At 45.5% G+C, this 20,748-nt stretch overlaps 1 protein-coding gene across 1 annotated transcript; it reads right to left on the reverse strand.

Annotated features, from left to right (window-relative positions):
- Positions 1-18,522: 18,522 nt before the first annotated feature.
- Positions 18,523-19,629, reverse strand: LOC139707210 (ras-related C3 botulinum toxin substrate 1). Its single transcript, XM_071617357.1, has one exon. The coding sequence runs from the start codon at positions 19,615-19,617 to the stop codon at positions 19,039-19,041; it is 579 nt and encodes a 192-aa protein (XP_071473458.1). The 5' UTR covers positions 19,618-19,629; the 3' UTR covers positions 18,523-19,038.
- Between the last annotated feature and the right edge of the window lie 1,119 nt (positions 19,630-20,748).

The raw sequence follows: 20,748 nt of genomic DNA on the forward strand, positions 1-20,748 counted from the left end.
ATCAGAAGATGAGAGAGATTTTATAATGTATCAAAGAAAAAAGAATTTAAAGGTGTGGAAATTATTTCTAAGAGAAATGCTTCTTGGTGACCAGAGTCCATGATACTCATGGGGAAGATGTCAAGACTGGAAAGATTACATAGTTGTCACCTCCAAAATGACAAAGAACAGCCAGACACGCAAAATTAAAATCAATATTGTTTCCTCTTTGAAGCAAGAAGGAGCAGGCTTGGTGTGGATCAGGGTTTCTCCATATATTATTTTATAAGCCACTTTCAGAAAGCAACTTGAGTCAGCTCCACATTGAATGGTGGCCCCCAAAAGACATGTCCCAGTTCTCGCCCCTGCTCCCTGTGACAGGGATCTTGTTTGGAATAACAGTCTTTGCAGATGTAATTGAATTAAGAATCTCAAGACGAGATCATCCTGGATTAACTGGGTGGACCCTAAGTCCAAACGCAAGTGTTCGTGTAAGAAGAGGAGAAGACAGAAGAGAAGAAACACAGAGGAGAGGGTCACACGCAGACCAAGACAGAGTGGATGTGACAGTGATACCGCCACAAGCCAAGGAGCGCCCGGAGACACCCGAAGTTGGAAGATGCTGAAAGCCTCCCTTAGCACCTTCAGAGGGAGGTGGTCCTGCCCACACCTTGATTTAGACTTCCCGGACTGGGAGAGAACAGATGCGTGTTGTTTTAAGCCATCCAACGTGGGGTGGTGCGTTAGAGCTTCCCGAGGAAGTTAATGTGCCTTTTGAGCAACCCATCTGCCCACCCAGCCCAGCCCAGATGGACAGCAGCACTGACCTCTACAACTCTGACCTTCAGCCATTCATTCCCTCGATCCTCCCAAACAATGGCTTGGCAGCCACCGTGCTTCCTCTGTGACACACAGATGTCACCAGACCTTCCCGTGCTGTCATCCCAGGTTGTCGTTCATGTTGGAGGAATCCACGGTGAAAGAAATACGGCCTAGAACAACAGGCAGAGCCAACCCTGGCGTGACAAGTGGAACACAAAGACGGGCAAACGCTGTCAATCCTCTGCCTCCGCCGTGACTCACACTGAAACACCTTCCTTCTGTGTGGTGCCCTCTGTGTGGTCAGAAGCGCTTTGAAGAGGGGAAAATCCCAGTGTCTACTCAGCGAGCACCCCTGGAGTCCTCCTGTCAGCCAGGCACTGTCCCAGATGGGAGCTGCGAGGTGAGATTATTCCAGTAATTCATACAGCACAGCAGGAAGAGTGGTCACTGAGGTGTGTGGCTAAAGGGGAGGCCCTCTGGGGTCTGGGAGCATCCATCGCTCAGGGAGCATATAAGGGACATAACTTCAGGGAAGGCGCTGGCAAAATAAGGACCTCTTTGCCGTCTTCTTACCTCCCCTTTGTTCACTCTTGTCCTCCAGTTCCTAGGCTCTGCCCATTGCCAAGAGCTTGCCCTTAGCTTGCCAGTGGGTCCCCCTAAGCGGGTGAAAACACGGAGTAGAAGGAGCTCGGGGTCAAGGGTGGGCAGACCTGGCTTGCAGCTCATGTACCCATAATATCCCAGTCCAGCCTGGCTCAGAAGACTGCTCCTGGAGCTAGTAGATGGTGCCTGTGGAAGTGTTTTAGAGACGAAAAGCAGGGCCCAGTAGCAACAGGGGTTTGGGCCCATTTGGGAGCCATCATGTCCAGGTGCTGTGCTCGCTCTGTTCCCTGTGCACGGAGCTGCTAATCCCTACTGCAAGCCTGAGATGTGGATCCCCGTCCTTCTTCAGGTGAGGGAGCCGAGTGTGGGAGCAGCTGTGTTAGTGATGGGCGCCCAGGGGTGGAGAGGAGCTCAGCTCTCCGTGGCTCTTTCACTATTTTCTATGCCTTGAATCCAAGGCATTGCAACTGCACAGGCTCCCTGCATGAATCACGGTGTCTAGTCTAGAGAAATGTATTCTCTTTTAAAATCCAAGAACCAAAGGAATATCACCAATGGAGGAATTTCAGGGTCCGGGGACAGGTAGTAAAAGGTCTTCTGAACAGAGGCTCTGCCAGTCTCTGAGATTTCGGCAGGGAACTGCTCCTTGCATATATTTTGATGACCGTGTCACACACCTGTGACAGTCTCTGGCACTCCAATCCATTGCTGCCACCTCTCAAAGTCATGTTATGTCATTGCTATTGGGAATGTATATTCTGGGGACCATGGCAGGAGCACCCAGGCCACCATCTCTGTGCATCACACCCAGAGCTCGTGTGTAAGGACTCCACACATACCTTGTGGTTTAAGGTCAGGCAGAGTCTGGGATACCTCTGAGATCTTACCACTTTCCTTACTTGGGGGGTGTGGCTGGGATCCCTCAGGCAAAAGCCTGGCAAAGGGAAAGGAGGGGGAGGAGGGAAGTTCTGGGGAGGGAGTGCATTTTGCATTTCACTAGCCCAGTGCCCCACATCCCAACAAAGCACAGTCCTGAGATGCCAAGGACAGCAGGGAGCCACACACACCTCTGCCACAGGAGCCCTGGGCTGTCCCAGGCAGGAGTGTGAGAGCTGATTCTACTGATCAAGGCATACTCCTGGCAGTATGATCTCGAGGAACACTCACTCCCCGTGGACTATTAGAGGGAACCATGTGAAATTGCCACTTTTGTAGGAAACTTAGTCAAAAATGAATCTCGGGGCTGGGGATGTGGCTCAAGCGGTAGCATGCTCACCTGGCATGCGCGGGGCGCTGGGTTCGATCCTCAGCACCACATAAAAATAAAATAAAGATGTTGTGTCCACTGAAAACTAAAAAATAAATATTAAAAAATTCTCTCTCTCTCTCTCTCTCTCTCTCTCTCTCTCTCAAAAAAAAATGAATCACAATTTCACGCTGTGCAATCTAATACATGTTTCCACATTGTAAATACACGGACCTCTGAATATTTGCATATTGAATATTGGAAAGGCTTCTTTCCTTTCTTTCTTTCTTGAAGATACAAACTAAGAAGTCTCAAAATCTTCTTTATCCCAAAGGATCATTGTCTGTGCCCTCCACTGAGGCCATTGCTCTAGGTGAAGTGTCGTGTGTACTCTGACGTAAAGACGGATATTTGCTCTGCGCCTGCAGAATGGTTGGGATGGCAGAGGTCCCATGAGGGGCTTCCTGAGGAGGACAGCAGGAGCAAATCCCAGAGGGGCAAGAAGGCCGTGGGTTGAGGGGTGATGGCAGCTGCCTGTCAACGCACCCCAGGCCACCCACCCATCAACATGAACACAGTGAGGACCCAGGCTTCTCCTTTAACCCTCTTCTGGAAACTCTTTTCGGGTGGGATAGACGGCCACTACATTTATTCTCCCCACAGCATGGCCTCTCATGTTCTTGGGCTGAGAACACAGACATTGGGGAAAGAATCTGCATCTAGGTGTGCTGGGTGCACATCCAAGTCCCCAGAACTACATATGTGACCTATTTGGAAAAAGGGTCTTTGTAGGTGTCATTAAATTAAGGATCTTTTTTTTAAAAAAAAAAAAAAGAGAGAGAGAGAGAATTTTAATATTTATTTTTAAGTTATCGGTGGACACAACATCTTTATTTGTATGTGGTGCTGAGGATCGAACCCGGGCCGCACGCATGCCAGGCGAGCGCGCTACCACTTGAGCCACATCCCCAGCCCCAAAATTAAGGATCTTGAGATGAGATGATGGTCCTGGATTGCCCCCCTCTACTGTAAATCTAAATGTGTCCTTAGAAGAGAGAGAAGACAAGGAGTCACAGACAGAGGAGGAGGTGACAGAGCCCAGGCAGGCAGAGATGGAAAGATGCAGCCACAAGCCAAGGAACACTGACAGGCAGTCACCAGAGCTCAGAGAGACAGGGGCAGATTCTCCCTGAGAGCTGTGGGAGGCGGCACAGCCCTGGAACAACTAGAGTCCAGACTTCTGGTCTCAGATCTGTGAGAGAATAGATTTCTGTCACTTGGGTCCACCCAGTTTGTAGTACCATGTTACAGCAGCTGCCGAAAACAGTTCTCCAGGTAAATGCATATCAGCTCCTGGGCCAGGATCATCTGCCTTTGTGGAATTAACCTAGACCTGGTGGGGCAAAGAGCCATCCAGCCTTCCTGGAGAGGACCCACCAAATGCAACCATCTTAGCATGATACCCAAGCATCAGATTGTAGCCTGCAGTCCCTCTCCACAGGCAGGGTATAACCAGTTATGGGGGAAATCTGCTCACCTCGTGGGGTTAGACCCGCCTCCGTGAAATCAGCTCCTGTCAATCGCAGCCCACCAAGAGGACTCAATCTGTGGCTTAGGAAGGACAACCTTGGTGAGCAACAAATTAGGAGGAAGCATGCAGCCTGGGGGACCCAGGAGGAGATGGCACAGTGACAAGGCTCTAAATCACTGCCTGTGCCGCCCTCTAGCCACAGCCCGAGCCCCCCCCTTTGCGTCAATAAACCTGCGTCACCCTCGCTGGGGTCTCTTGTCTGCATCTGTGGATTTAGGCATCAGACCAAACCCACAGAGCCCTCTCAGTCCCAAACAGTCAGGCGAGCACACAAAGGTCCCCATTCACCCTCCTCGCTCATGAGGTTGTCCAGGCTGAGGAGAGCCACGCTAAAAGCCCTGCACAGATCACATCTGGGGGCATGTTCATAGTCTGGCCAAGACCAGGAAGCTCTTCCCCATTGCTTCTGGCCTGGAGGGTTTTGGTCCTGGTGCCTCTGTGTCCCGGGCATGCAGTGGAGGGATCATGGGGCTCAGAGGACTTGGTGTTTTCTTGCTTGTATTCTGTTTTGTTTTGCGGTGCAGGGGATGGAACCCAGGGTCTCCTGTGTGGTAGGCAAGTGCTCTGCTACTGAGCTGTGCCTGCAGCTTGGAACCTGGATGTAGGAGGCCATTCTCTCACGTGATTTGAGTCACCTCCCTGGCTGGGTGAGAGGCGCTTAGGCACAGCTGTGTCAGAGCTTTCCCGACCTTTCTCAGGTCCGAGGGCTTGTCTGTGCAGAGGCGTGTCTGGCCACTGCCCCGAAGACCCAGTCGTTGCCCCTGACCTTGGGATGCTGCCCCCCTTAACCTTCATTGGATGGGATTTTTCCCAGAATTTTTTGTTCCCTAATAAAAGTCCACTCTCTGGCGTGTTCTCTCTCTCTCACTAGCCTCTTCAGTAAACCTCGCTACCACAATAGGTGGCTGGAGGCTGGAGCTAGGAGGAGCCGTCCTGGAGCTGGTTTAAAGGTCATTAGAGTCTTGTCTCTTTAATTCAAAACTCCCTCGCGGTTTCTCATGTCTGGAGCCTTCATTCATGAAGCTGGCGCGGGTCGCGGGCTAAAACTGGTATTTCTTATTGAATCAAATCAGTCCTCTGCGTTTAGAGGCCCCATGCCCCGCAGTTCTTGAAACCAAAACATCTCATCGTGATGGATATCTCGAGGTGGACAGGCCATGGAGAGCAAAGGTCTTCTGTCGACAAAACCCCGGGTCCTTTAAAACTTCCAGGATGGCTTTACAGTGACTGGAGAGAAGCCCTGCCGGCGGCAGCTGTGGCCCCAATTTAGGCAAGAAAGCCGAGGAACCTTGGGGGCTTGGAGGAAATGGTCTCTGTGTTCTTTCCTGAGTTTAAACTCCCATTGGTTGACCTTGAGCTACCAGAGCAATGGAAGCAGATGATGGGGATGAGATGATGCTAATAATCAGAGGGCCGGCTTACCACCGCGCGACTCCTTCTCCACCAGAAGCCATCTGTGCGGGAAAACCAAGGTGTGACGAGTTTCCAGATGGCTGCAGTTTGGGTTTGTCTTTTCTGTCTCCCCTCCTTCCACAGATCACAGCTGCTGCAGTTCTCACCATGCCAGGCCCTGGCCAGGAGGCCTTCCACACCCTCCTACGAGCCTGGGAAGTTTATGCACATGGTGCTGGACTCTGCTCAGCATCTGGTGAGGGCCTCCTGCCAGGTCACGACATGGTGGGTACTGGATGGTGAGACAGAGCAGGAGTGTCTGGGAGATCGTGCCTGTATAGCAAAGCCACTCCAGCGATAGCCCATCATGAGGGCAGAGTCCTCACGGTCCAGCCACCCTGCAGGATCCCACTTCTCAGCACTGCTGTGTTGGGCACCAAGTCTCCAGCACTTGATTTTTGGAGGACACATTCAAATCACAGCAGTTAGGCCCACAGCTTATATGGAGTTCTCTTTTTTGCCCTTTTGGTACCATTATCACCGTTCCCCAAGCTGGATCTCCTGTGGCGAATTCTACATGGCAGTGAACTGGGGAACCCTCCTTTCCAGGTCTCACTTCTTGCTGATATCCATGGGCCAGTGTGCACTGTGGAGGCTGCAGATTCCCAAGAGAAAGAATCGGTCAGCTGCTCACCCACTGGCCTCACTGGCCAACATCACAAGAAGTGATGTTCACATGTCTTCTTAACCAGCTTCATTCAGCAAGCTCTTCAGGACTTACATGGTTTGGGTGCATGGCACAGCTGAGCTACTGGCTTGCAGATTGGAATGCTTTTGAGCTCCTGTGCCTGACCAGGGGCATGGAGCCCTCCCTCACCACTCCCGGAGCCCTCGCCCACACTCCCATTGCCCTCCAATGAGGCCACCTTCCAGATGCACACAGGCCTCTGGGCTCTTCCTCTCTCCCAACATCCTTCAGCAGAACCCTCCTGTCTGGTTCATCTTCTCTGAAGCTTTAATGAGCCTGGTTTGCTAGAAAGTCCAATGTGAAGACTTGTCCCGAAGTGAGAACCCAGGACATGAGCTGGGCTACCACCCGAGTGTAGATAGCACTCAGGTTTCTTGTGGCTCTGAGCAGTTGGGGACAGAGAAGCACAGAGCAGAGGATCAGCATCCACGAGGAAAGGTCACAGCAGAGAGAATGAATAAAGGGTCTGTTCAAGGCTTTGTGAGCTTCAGGTATGAGCCACTCGCAAATAGCTCATGTCATGCTAGTGATGAGCTCTGCCAGAGAAACACCATCCAGCTTGGAGTTGCATGCAGAAGAAAGTCAATAAGAGTGACAGGGTAGACAGTGGGCACTTTGATGACTTCAGAAAAACTTAAATCATGTTAAACATTACAGGCATACAGTGGAATTTTATTTCAAGTGGTAATTTGAGAAAATATGATTTTGCATTCAAACACTGCAGTTTGGGGAGGCATCTCAAAACCTCTGGTTGGTACATAATCAGTTCTGGCCCAACAATGAAGCTTGGATGTAGTATTCTGGGCTTTCCAGCTAACAGTTTTACATATGGGTTATACCATCTCATTATTGGAGAAGAAAAATAAAGCCTTGATCTGAACCCTGAAAATCAAAGTGTACATTGCAGAGGAGAGGGACACAAGCTCAGATACTCACTTTATTTAGGATAAAGGAGATGAGACTGTAATTTCAGTATTTTAATTTTTCCTCATTCACCGTGTACCCTGAAAAGTGCTAATTGCATTTAAATAATTTTAAAGGGAAAGAAATAGAATCTGGATTTTTTTTTTCAGAATCTGGATTTTATATGCTCTTAGATCAGAAATGAGAAGCTCTCTTTAAAATATCATCTTCTATCATAAAGTGGTCCGACTGTGGGATGCCTAGTTTGTGGCATGTGCCACAATAATGCGATTCACCATACAAGTGAATCAACATCCAATTGTCTATGGTGGAGACTTCCTACCAGCTAATAGGATCGGCTTGTGTATTGCAGCAATATCAAGTTGCCAAAAAAGTTTCTCCATGTTAACTTGCAATTGCTCAGTTTCTGTTCTTGAATCAGTCACACACAGTTCTGGGAGAAATACCAGTCTCTGAAGGGATCTAGTTCAACCTCCTCTTTTCACAGATTTAGTCATTCAGCTATTCATTTATTCAGCTAACAGCAGCTGAGCACAGAGCTCAGCTAGACGCACTCCTAAATAGGGGAGACAGAGCAGCAAACACTTCAGATATGGTCTTTAGCCTCATTGTTGTGAAATGAAGTGTGGGAGGGGGGAGTGAGAAGTTCCCAGGTTGAGGAATCTGTAAGAGCAAAGGCCCTGAGAGAAGAAAGGATTTGGAGCACTTCAGAAAGATGGCCACTAAGGAGAGGAGGGTAGGGGGGTGGGGGGAGAGAATGGACTGGGAGGCAAGGGCCAGATCACATTGGGAAGAACTTTAGGTTTTATTCTATGAGCTGTAGGAAGCTATGGGAGGGTTTGTGTCGGGAGAGTAAGTTTGATGAGAGGGAAAGAGGCTGAGTCCAATTAAGTTGAAGAAGTCCTTGGGGATGGCCCAGTGAGATCCACACTCTAAAACAGCAGTCGTGGAAATGAAGAACTACGATTTTGGAAGCTGGTTCACAAAACATATTGCAGCTTCCATCTCACTTTTGCCCTGGGCTCACTTGCCAGAGGGGAAGTTAGCCTCCATGTTGCAAGGATGCTCGAGCAACCCCACGGAGAAGTCCGTGTGATAAAGAACGAGGGATTTCTGGGGACCCTCAGCAGGTTGTGTGAGTGGACCACCTGGGAGAGCATTGTCTGGCCCCAGTCAAGCCTTCAGCTGGACACAGCACAGGATGGAGTCTTGTCTCGAGAACACCTGATCTCCTGAGAGTAAAAACCACCCAGCTAAGCCGCGCTGGTGTTCCTGATCCACAGAAGCTATGATGTAAGTGCTTACTGTTCGTCTAAGATGCTAAACTTTCAAGCAATTGGCCATGCAGTGACACAACCAATACAGGAAACAGTCTGGGAATCTTGAAGTCTAGTTTGTTAATGCAGCTTGGAGCATAATGAAATCCAGAAAGGGATGTTTGCTGGTAAATGGAGGTAAGGTGAAGAATAAGTTATGGAGCAGTGCGCCAAGCCCAGCCCTTGTGAGTCCTAGAGAGTGGGAAGATGCATTAGGAGAAGACTGTCACACCAAAGACTTGGGCCAGCTCATAAGGACAATTCCTCACTCTAAGCAACTTTGAAAAGAGAGTAGTTAACTCTTCCTGAAGGAAGGCAGGAGGGCTCTGAAGTGTACCTCATCTATACATTCAACATCACTATATCGTGTATCATAGACATATGACAGCCGACTAGTGCCAAACACTGTGATGAGTGTGGGAAGTCCAGCAGTAAACAGTTCAAACTTGGCTCCTAACTGTATAGATATTTCTGACATGGAGATGAGGAGGCAGAGAGTGATTAAATAATCACACTAACAAGCAGGTAGTGCCGGTGGCTACGTACATTGAAAGAGCAAGAGATAAAAACACCTGATAGTATCTTAGTGTGTTACCTGATGCTGGGTAATTTATAAAGAACATTAGCTTGTTTTCACACAGTTCTGGAAGCTGAGAAGTCCAAGATTGAGGCACTGGCAGATTCACTGTCTGGCAAAGGGTTATTCTCTGCTTCCAAGATGGCACTTGGAAGGTATTGTGTCCATGTGGCTGTGTCCTTACATGGTGGAAGGTAGAAGAGCAAAAGGACACTGTGGCCTCACATGGAAGAAGAGATGGAAGGTCCAGGAAGCTCTCTGGAGACTCTTTTATAAAGGCTTCAGTTCCTTTCACAGGGGTGGAGACTGCATGACTTATTAACTTTCTCCAGGTCCCACCTCTTAATACCATCACCTGGGGTTTAAACATTCAAACCACAGAAGAGACATGAAAACTCAGATGGGGGGGGTCGCAGAGCCTTCCTTCACAGAAGGAAGGTTCTCAGGCAGGAAACTAAGGAAGACCCAATGTGGTTGGGGTATAAAGACCATTGGGAGAGGAGCAGGAGAGGGGTCTGGGCTGGTCAGTCGGGCCAGGCCCAGCCTCCTGGGCATGTTAGGGATTTGGGTCTTTATCCGAGGAACACCTAATGGTCCTGTTCTAGTACAAGCTAATTCCTCTATCATTGGTCCCCCAATTTGTTCTTGAGTGTTTTTCCTAACAAGGTAACACATGTCGACGAGAAGACTGCGGCCCGATGACAGTAGAAGCTGGTCCTGAGGATGTCCATTTGTCTTTGGCTGCAGATCAGCTTGTGCTCTGGGACTTACCCACACCACACATGGCTCCTCCAGCAATAACACCGCCAGGAGGCCAAGAGAAGCAATTTGTGGCCTGGCAGCATCGTTCTGGGGTTGAGCTTTGGGTGGAACGCAGTCCATCTATTCCTATTCCAAAGAGGCTACTTTAGAATAAAGCTTAGTGTCTCCAGCCCTGAATGTGGCCTCAAGAACCTGAACAAATATTTGCGTGTGTCCACCTTCCTAAATTTGTCAAATGATTCTTCCCATAACCTGTGATTGATGCTAATTTTTCATCAAAGCAAACACAGTTTTCTTACCTCTGAAGGTGCATTCAGGAAATGGAAACATGACCATTTACTCAAATGAACTCTTGCTCTGGAAATTCACAGCATTTCTGCCGTGATGGGGACACTCAACAGCTATAGACTTGCATGCCACGGCAATGTCGTTAGAAAATCAACTGGAATTGTAGCAAAAGGACTTCGACATCACCAGTAGCCATTAAAGCACCATGTCTGGCTGGCAAAATGGGAAGAGGGACATTGGAGCTGTGCTACAGGGCACTGAGGCTGCTCTACGTAACTCCCAGCTCACCCGGTGACAGTCTCCAAACACTGAGGACTGATATACATTGCTACAGCCAGTGAGCAGGATCTGATGCATAAGGGGGTACCATCCCTGTCTCTGGCCATTGTCACTGTAGAGAGAGTGGACCACATGGGGTCGACTCCCCAACACCTATTGTCTCCAGGCACTCAGTGCAAATCAATCGTAGGTCTCATTCCCCTTGCCAGTGAGTGATTTACAACAAGAATGAGAGCTAATTCTGACTGTGGAAAAGAAAGGGGGAAGTCTGCTGGGGGTGGGGTCCCCTGAGACAGGTTCTCTCAGCGAGAGGCCCATGCACCCCTTATAGAAGAGGTATTCTGGCTGCGTGTCCTGGAACGATGGCTGCCATCTTACATCATCCAGCCCCAGGACTGACGCTCAGCCGACAAAGAGGTTGAGAGGGACGCAGGAACAAGGGCAGAGCCACAGCAGCCTGAGCCTGCGGCCGGGCTCCCCTGTGCACTTCTTGCTGCGTCTAGTGGTTGAATTCCCTTCTGTTCCAGCCACCTTGAAAATCTGTAGTGTTTTCTTTGCCACTGAAGGCTTGGTAATGGATGCCCCCTGTAAATGCTGTATTCCTCAGCAAATGGATTTAAGTGATTTGGAATCAGTTAATTGTGCGCCGCATGGGAAGAACAAGCAGGGGCCACGGTCATGACCTCAAGGTCAGTCTGGACGGATTCTCCTGCAATCAGACTGCGAAGAGTCAAAACAGGGGTTGGAAGGGCCTGGGGAAGAGGAGCTTGGGGCTGGGTGAGCACCACCTGGTGGCGCATGGGTCAAGCTCTACAGTCAGACTGTTGTGGATTGGATTCTGGCCCTGCCACTTGCCCTTGGCATGTCCCTGAACAAGGAGCCAATGTATCTTTACACAGGCTTCTTCCCTCTTCTGTGTCTTCCTTAAAGAGCTGACAGGAGGAGTGTCATGCTGACGAAGAGACTGGAAGTAAAAGGATGTCAGATTTCTCTAGAACAGCAGTTCTTAAACTTTTTGATCCTCATAACCTCTTTATGCTTAAACATGAGCAAGGACCACTGAATGTTCTTGTTTATGTGCTGTGTGTGTGTGTGTTATATATATATATATATTTTTTTTAATCCAGGTCATAAAAACACTTGTCCTTTAGGTGCCTGTACTAAACCAAATTGCTAAGTTTTACACTAGATTTCAGGCAGTCGACTTCAGTTTGGGACCTGTGGGACAATACGGTAAAGAACAGTTTGAAGCAGCCCGTCAAATGCAAGCAAAGGAGGGTTTGCAGATGCGATGCTTCTTTAGTGTCTAATGAAGACACGGCAGCTCAGCCCCACTGCGTGTCCTCCCTCTGCGTGTCTGATAAAAGCCATACCAGCACAGCAGTCACGACAGTTCTATCCAGGGGTGATGCACCCATCATCTGAAACCCTTGGCAACATGCCTCAATGGTGGCTCTTTTTAAAAACCATGGCAGTGACAGAACACTTGCCCAGCAGAGGAGAGGCCCTGGGTTCAGTCCCCAACGCACACACACACACACACACACACACACAAAAAAAAAAAACAAATTGTAGTATAAATGTGTCCATCACAAAAGGATGGTAAAGGTCGTCAACTCCTGAGCACCCATTCCTCAGATTTAACAATTTTGACATTTTGATTTTTGTCGCAGGCCGGGCGCAGGTGGTGACGATTGTCGCATCCAACCATCTTTATCCCTGTCTCCCAGCCTTCCTTCCTTCCTTTGTTTTCTTTAGTCATTTCAAACACATCCTTAACATTTCACCTCAAAATACTTCTGCAGATCTTTCTGAAACATAAAACCTTTTCCCACAATCTCGTCATCACATCTAACTGGTTAAAATTCCTAAATAAAATGATGAGTCAGTTTGTATTTGAATCTCTCCACTGATTGCATTTAATTATTTTGGTTCTTCCGTGTTTTTAGAATCTAGAACACCCCCCCACCTTGCTTTGGCCCTGGTTTTCCTCGTGGCCTTGACTTATTTTAGAAATGGTATCAGTTTTCCCACCGCAGGTCCCACAGGCTGCATCTGCTTGACTGCTTTCATCTGGGTCTTTAACTTGTTGATTTATCTCTTTTTTCCCCACTGTTAACTGAGTTAGGTCTAAAGGTCTGATATGGTTTTGGTTCAACCTCTTTGATAAAAATACATCATGGGATACCTGGCGCAGTCACACACACCTGTAATCCCAGAGGCTCAGAGGCTGAGGCAGGAGGATGGCTAGTTCAAGGCCAGCCTTGGCAATTCAGCAAGACTCTGTCTCAAAATAAAAAATAAAATGCACTGGGGATGTGGCTTAGCAGTAAAGTGTCATTCAGTTAAATCCCAGTACCAAAAATAAATAAATAAATAAATAAGTCATTGCAGTGCTTTATACAAAAACCTATTTATAGGTGGACTTTCTATTGCATCTCATCAGAAGGCACATTTTTCCAGTGACTTCACTGTCCCATACAGTGAAGCTGTGGTCGGTCAATAGGTGCAGGTGGTGGCAACATCATTCCTTCATGGTAAATTCCCCCATCGATTATTTCCTGCTAGGTTTACTACAATTTAATCTACAGACCACTTATTAAATAAGGAATTGAAAATGTGACGGGTTTTATTCCACTATTCTTTCTAATGTATTTTCTGGATTCCACCTGTAAAAAAGAACTTTCTCTTATGAACTTGGGCTATTTAGTAACTTGGAAATACAGCTTATATGGAACAGACAGGATGCTTAACTCTTTCTCTTTTAAAAATTCCATTGTGTGTGTGTGTGTGTGTGTGTGTGTGTGTGTGACATTGGGGATTAAACCCAGGACCTTGCACATGCTAGGCAGTGCTTCTACCACATAGTTGTATCCCCATATCTTTAAAAAATATATTTTTTGTAGTACTAAAGGATTTAGCCCAGGGCTTCATGCATACTAGGCATGAGCTACATCCCCAGCCCTTTTTAAAATTGTTATTTTGAGGGTCTGGGTTTGTGGCTCAGTGGTAGAGTGCTTGCCCAGCATGTGTGAGGCACTGGGTTCAATTCACAGCACCACATATAAATAAATAAAATAAACATCCATTGACAATTAAACAATATTTTAAATTCTTTTTTTTTTTTTTTTACTTTGAGACAACATCTCATTAAGTTGCCCAGGTGAGCCCAGAACTTGTGATCTTCCTGCCTTGGCCTCCCCAGTAGCTGGGATTACAGGCCTGTGCCACTGCACCCAGCAATGATCCTTTTCCTTTGTTGATTCTCAGAGTTCGTGCCTTGGCTACCTCAAAGTGTCCAGTGAATTCTTTTTTTGGTTTTTTAATATGCTACTGTTTTTTTTTTCCTCTCTCTCCATCAATCTCAATCTGATTATCTCAGTAAGTAAACACTGTTTTTTCTATATTTGTTGTTTTAATTGACTATAGTCATGTTTCTTTTTGAGTTTCAGATTGTTTCATCTTAGGCCGGCAGGAGCCTTACAATGTTGGCTTTTTGACATGACCCCATTAGTCTTGGATCATGCTCTTGACTTCTGGTACAAGAAAAAGCCCCCAAACCAACTCAAACATTTCTTGCCTCCGATTTGGACTTGGTTTTTTTCTCTAAGAAGCTCTGGTTTATTTAGAGGGGATGGTGTGCTTATTGCTATTGAGTTGTTATTGCTCCTTTTCACTGACCTAGAAAATACATATTTTCCAAAAAGAAAAAGCCACAAAAATTTATAATATGTACACTTTAGATCTAACATCCTTGAATTTTGACTAGATTAATGTTATATTTAAATGTGGTTTATCTGTTACCCTAGAAGTCTTGATTCCTAACCATTATTGTTATTGCTATAATGACTTATTAACCCATAACACATACAACAGTTTAAAAATTACAATACCAACATTGCTACTAACAAGATCACTGAGTGAAGTTTGGATTTTCTTTGCAGCTGTCTTTTGACTTTGAAGAATGTTTCTCGAGGATGCATGCTTCCTATGCTGCATTCAACAGTAACTTGAAATAACTCTCTTATCTTTAGGATACACCATCCATTTGATAAATAATTTAGTATGTGTTTTGATTTCTTTTCCATTTTCTTCCCCTCCTTTTGATTTAATTTGATTTTTTGAATATGTAAAATAAGTAATTCCAAAGTCAGAGCTTCACAGCAAGATACATCTTCAGAGGTCTCCATTCGTTCTCCTATTGCTCGCACTCTCTCTTATTATCCTTCTTATTTCCTTTTGAAATATAAGAAAATGTTTCTCTATGTCTTTGCCCAGTTATGCCCCCGACATCCTCTATTGAGCCCAGGGGCACTGAACCCTACTGAGCCACATCCCCAGCCCTTTTTCATCTTTTGTTTTGAGACAGAGTCTTGCTGAGTTGCTTAGGGCCTCGATAAGTTGCTGAGGCCGGCTTTGAACTCATGATCCTCTTGCTTCAGCCTCCCTGGTCGCTGGGATTACAGGCATGACCACTGCGCCCAGCTCATCCTCTTCTTTACCCAAGGGAGGGACACTACATACACAGTCTTGCGGGTGACACTCTTTCTTTGCTCACGATTTCTTGGGTCAATCTCCTGTGGGAGCAAAACAGGCAGGAGTCCTGCGGTGGCTTCAATACCGGGAGCCCTTTGGTAAGCTCACCACGACTTCACATGGAGGTGTGCATTAAACTGACTTGAAAAAGGAAAAAAAATGAATCTCAGCCAATCACAAGCAGCCAGCCAGCTGACTGGTTACACAACGATCGACACCCTCCCACCCCCATCATATCTGATCCAATAAGCAGAGGCCTCTTCACAGCGACCTACCTGTAGCCAATCAGGTGCAGAGCCTACTTTGCGCTCAGCCTATGAAAACTCGCCCTGTTGGGTGGTGCCCCCTAATCTGAGTTGTTCTCTGCTCAAGTGACTGTCAGGTTAGGCTACAGTTTTTCTTTAAATCCTCCATATGTGCGTATAGACATAGGGTTTAGCTAGATATTGCCAAATTCTCCTCCATAGATATAGGACTCTGTTCCCACTGATGATGCACTAGAGTCCCTGTTCCCTCCACTGCCTCCCCTTCAGTACCTGGTGTCAGAGTCTTGAATTTGTGTCAATCCAATAGGTGAAAAAAATAGCATCTTAGTGTGTTTTCCTCATTTCCCCTCTAATGAATGAGTTAGAGAGCTTTCACGGAATCTTTAAAGATTTGATGTGTTGGGGAGGCAGATTTAGTGACAGACCACTTGCCCCTGAGCTACCAAAAAATAAATTAACTAATTAATAATAATTTGCTGCTCATTTTCTGTGAATACTAACATGGTCTCTTTAAAAAAATAATCAGTCTTCTTTCAATTTCTAGGAACTCGCTACAAATTCTTTACCTGTGACGTAGGTGGCAAATATTTTTCTTCCAGTTTATTATTTGCCTTTTGCATTCCATCATTAAAAAGATTCCATTGTTGTTCTTTGGCAGTTGAATCTACAATGTTTTTATTGCCTCTAGATTTCAAGTTATAATTAATAATATTTTTCTCCATTCCTAGATTACAAAGTAATTTATAGATTTTTCCTAGTACTTATATAATTTAATTAGAAAATCATTGGAAACAAGTAAGGAGATTTCTCTAAAAATTAAAAATGTAACTACCATGGGCTGGGGATAGTAACTCAGGGGAAGAGCACTTGCCTAGCGTGTACAAGGTCCTGGGTTCAATCCCCATGTCACAAAAAGAAATAGAACTACTCTATACTCTAGCAGTGTTGGGTAGATACCCAAGGGTGGCAAAATTGTTATCCCAAAGAAATACTTGTATTCCCATATGTTTTGCTCAGCTTTTCATCACTGTGACCACAAGACCTGACAAAAACAATTTAGAGTAGGAAAAGTTTATTTTGGCTCGTGATTTCAGAGGCTTAGTCCATGGTTAGCCAACTCCATAGCTTTGAGCCCCAGGTAAGATAGAACATCATGGCAGAAGGGTGTGGTGGAGGAAAGTAGCTCAGTTCATGATGGCCAGGAAGGAGGGGGTGGGGAGCACAAGGAGTGGAAGTGCTAGGGACAAAATATAAAACCCCAGTCATGCATCCATAATGACCTGCTTCCTCTAGCTACACCTTACCTACAGTGACCACCCAGTTAATCCAGTCAGTGGGTTAACTCATCAATCAGGTTACAGTTCTCATAATCTAATCATTGCACCTCTGAATATTCTTGCATTGTCTCACGCATAAGCTTTTGGAGGCACTCACATCTAAACCATAGAACTATGTTTATTACAACACTGTTCATAATAGCTAAGATGTGGAATCAGCCTAGATGCCCACTGGTGATTGAGTGGATAACAGAATGTGTTATATATACACCCAATGGAATGTTATTCAGCTATGAAAAAGGTTGAAGTCCCATCACTGGCAGCCAGATGGATGGAACAGGAGGTCATTATGTTGAGTGAAATAAGCCAGACACAGAAACACAGAAAGAAAAATACTCTTATTCATTTGTGGACACTACAAAGAGGGGGATCTCATAGAATCATGGAGTGAATGGTGGTAACAAGAGTCTGGGAAGGGCAGGGAAGACGGGGGGATGGAAAAAAGTTAGAAAATGGCCCCAAACACAATTAGAGAGGGGAAATTAGCCCTGGTTTTCTACATCACAGCACGGCAACTCTTGGTCAAGATAATCTGACGTACTGCAAACTGGGTAGAAGAGTGCAAGATCCCCAGTCCTTCAAACCACCAATGTTTGAAGAGATGGGAGTGCTTCCTCCCCTAATTTGATCATCAGATTGTAAACATCAGAGTATCCTAATGTACCCCATGATGATGTATAAATAGCATGTCTCAATTTTTTAAAAAAAGACAAAAATAACAGTTAAAAATGCCCAGTGTGATGCTAATTAAAAACAAAATTCAGATCTATGGTCCAATTGGAAATAATTTTGACATACTGTGTGAGCTGCTGATGGAATTTTTTTCCCCTTTTTTCCAAATGTTTATGATTCGTTGGGCTTTTGAATCGATTAGTTGAAATGATGGACATACTTGGTCATTGGATAATCTCAAAGTAAAATAATTTGCATTTCAGATTTTCAGCTCCTTGCAATCAATGAGCTGACACTCAAGAATGTTCTAACGGTTGCACGCCAGTGTTGTAGGAAATAGTAGTTCCCTTCCTTCAGCCCTGCTGTTGTAGAGTTCTCTGACGACAGTGCTGCCAATTCTGCCTGAATGCCAGGGTTACACAGAATGACACAGGTCAGTTACACAGGAAGCCAGGAAGAGGGGTTATGATGGAACCACACTCTCCATTTTTGATGCAATGTTATATCCTGGGTGTAATCAGAGTGGGAGAGTCTACGGCTTACAGCTGACACATGCAGTCACTCACAGGCATCACAGAGTATTGCCGTGAAAATACTTTCTGGCCTTGATCCTAATGAGAGGGAACCACTCTAAGTTGCTTTAAGAAATTCCACAACTGTTGTCTCAGATAAATTATTGCACATTGTTAAATTTCTGGCCCATTTGGATGACTTTTAAAGAAGAATTCATAACAATTGTATAACAATGAAACTCTGTAGATGAAACTAAAATGAAACTCTGTAGAGATCTCTTAAGTATTTTGAAAGGTGATATGCATATCAAACTCAAATAGAAATGGAATTATCAGCATATTTTTATCATTGGATGAATCCTTTTCTCCTGCACTTTATTTTTTTTTTATTTTTTTTTTACCCGTGACACTTTTTTATTCAGTTGAATTATTCTGTGTACAATGTAGTGTAAATTAATCTCCACTTATATTTAGTCAAAATACTGTCTTCATCCTTTGATCACGTCGTGTTTCACACACTCCACCCAGCACACCCACGACTAGGAACAGAATACTTCATTAGAGGAAACACGTGAATGAGAGTTCTGTTCAAAGTCTCTGCAAAAGCTAGTCGACTGATTTAAAAAAAAAAAAAAAAAACTCACTATGAAATCAGAAACTTATCCAAAGAGCTGAGTTATACTCATTTCATTACGACATACAGTACAGTTACGTGGTGAACATGGGCTGATAAGTTACTGATGCATTAAACGGCAACATTTCATCATTAAGGAGGCTGTGCTGCTTCACAGGATCTCAAACTACTCGGAAAGCATCTGCACCTCCTGACTTCAGAAGCGCAGTCTTCTTAGACAAAGGTCTCCCAACAGTTTAGTGCTCAGTGTTCTCAGCACAACGCAACTTAGTTCAGAAGGTATTTTGGCAACTCTTAATCTGAGCAAGAATAGGGGCTTTTGAAAAATAAGGCTTTAAGAAGGCTTGTCACTTTAGGGCTAAATTTTAATAGAATGTGAGTTTGAACTCATACACTTAAAACAAACCCTTAAAATTACTGATCGGTTCAAAATGGTTTTATGGAAAAATTAATCTTTAACAAAAACTTGGCATTGAGTGCAAAGGCTCCACTGTTTTTGAGCAAAGCATACAAAGGTTCCAAGGGGCAGGATCAAGAATGAGGGACTTGGACATTTACAACAGCAGGCATTTTCTCTTCCTCTTCTTGACAGGAGGTGGGCAGAGAACTGCTCGGATAGCTTCATCAAACACTGTCTTGAGGCCTCGCTGTGTGAGTGCTGAGCACTCCAGGTATTTTACAGCACCAATCTCCTTAGCCATGGCTAACCCTTGTGGATAGGTGATGGGAGTCAGCTTCTTCTCCTTCAGTTTCTCAATTGTGTCTTTATCATCCCTAAGATCAAGTTTAGTTCCCACTAGGATGATAGGAGTGTTGGGACAATGGTGTCGCACTTCCGGATACCACTTTGCACGGACATTTTCAAATGATGCAGGACTCACAAGGGAAAAGCAAATTAAGAAAACATCTGTTTGTGGATAGGAGAGGGGGCGCAATCTGTCATAATCTTCTTGTCCAGCTGTATCCCATAAGCCCAGATTCACAGGTTTCCCATCTACCATAACATTGGCAGAATAGTTGTCAAAAACAGTGGGGATATACTCTCCAGGAAATGCATTGGTTGTATAACTGATCAGTAGGCAAGTTTTACCTACAGCTCCGTCTCCCACCACCACACACTTGATGGCCTGCATCTGGGCCGCTCGCGGGGCGAGCGCTGAGACGAGAAGCGGCGGGCAGGCGGACGCGCGGCTGCGGGCAGCGGGGCGTGGGGTGCCAGGGCCGCTGTCCACGCCGCCTCGCCCTCTGCGGACTGGAAGCTAAAGCCTGGCAGCGGCCACCACCCAAAGCTGAGGAAAACTGCAGAGAAACAGGAAATCTCCTGCACTTTATTTGTAATGAAATCTGCTATTTCCCCACTTGTCAAAGGTATCAGAAGTGACCAACAGGTAGTGAAATTCTGCATTTTTTCCAGTAATAAATACTTCCAGTACAAATTGTCAGTGGCCTCTGTAAGCAGCTTCAATGCAGCCACAGACTCAAAAGAAACTGATTAACCCAAGGAAGAATGGACACTTTAGCCCTTTGCCTAATTAACGGCATAGACTCTCGTCAGTCAAACCTGCTGTGGAACTGAAATTAAGCCTCTGGTGTTTATTACCAGTGAATTGGTCACTGTTAAAAATGGCAGTCTAGTTATAAAGAGGCATTAGTGGTACGGTAGAAAGATAACTCCACGATAAAAAAAACTACGAGGAAGGAAAATAAGAGAAATAATTAGAAACAAGTACACAATAGCGACAGTATCTACTATCTATCATGCCAAAAGTTAGGGGTTGTTTTTTTTTTTTTTTTTTTTGTGTGTGTGTGTGTGTGTTAGTGGTTGTGTCTTTCCACAATGTCAGAATTTATTGGAGAACAATAAATTCACAGGCTACACCACTTTTAGCAGTTGCAATTCACAGAATACTCATGTGTCACCTGATAGAAGCCAGACAATCACAAATTTTCTTTTTCTACTCTCATCTTTATTTCTCTTTCTTATTTTCTTACTTCCATCCTGTATTGGTTACTCTTCCTTTCTTTCTTTCTTTTTTTTTTTTTGCTTTTTAATCAGAGGCTTGTCAACATTATAAATTTTTAGAGAACTAACTTTTGAGGGTGTGGTGGTAATGCCTGTAACCCCAGATACTCAAGAGGCTGAGGCAGGAGCGTTGCAAGTTCAAGGCCAGCCTCAGCAACCTTAGAAAGACCCAGTCTCAAAACAAAATGTTTTAAAAGGGCTGGGGATGTGGCTCAGTGGTGAAGTGCTTGCTAGCATGCAC

This window comes from Marmota flaviventris, chromosome 10, assembly GCF_047511675.1.
Source record: "Marmota flaviventris isolate mMarFla1 chromosome 10, mMarFla1.hap1, whole genome shotgun sequence".
Classification (NCBI taxonomy): domain Eukaryota; kingdom Metazoa; phylum Chordata; class Mammalia; order Rodentia; family Sciuridae; genus Marmota; species Marmota flaviventris.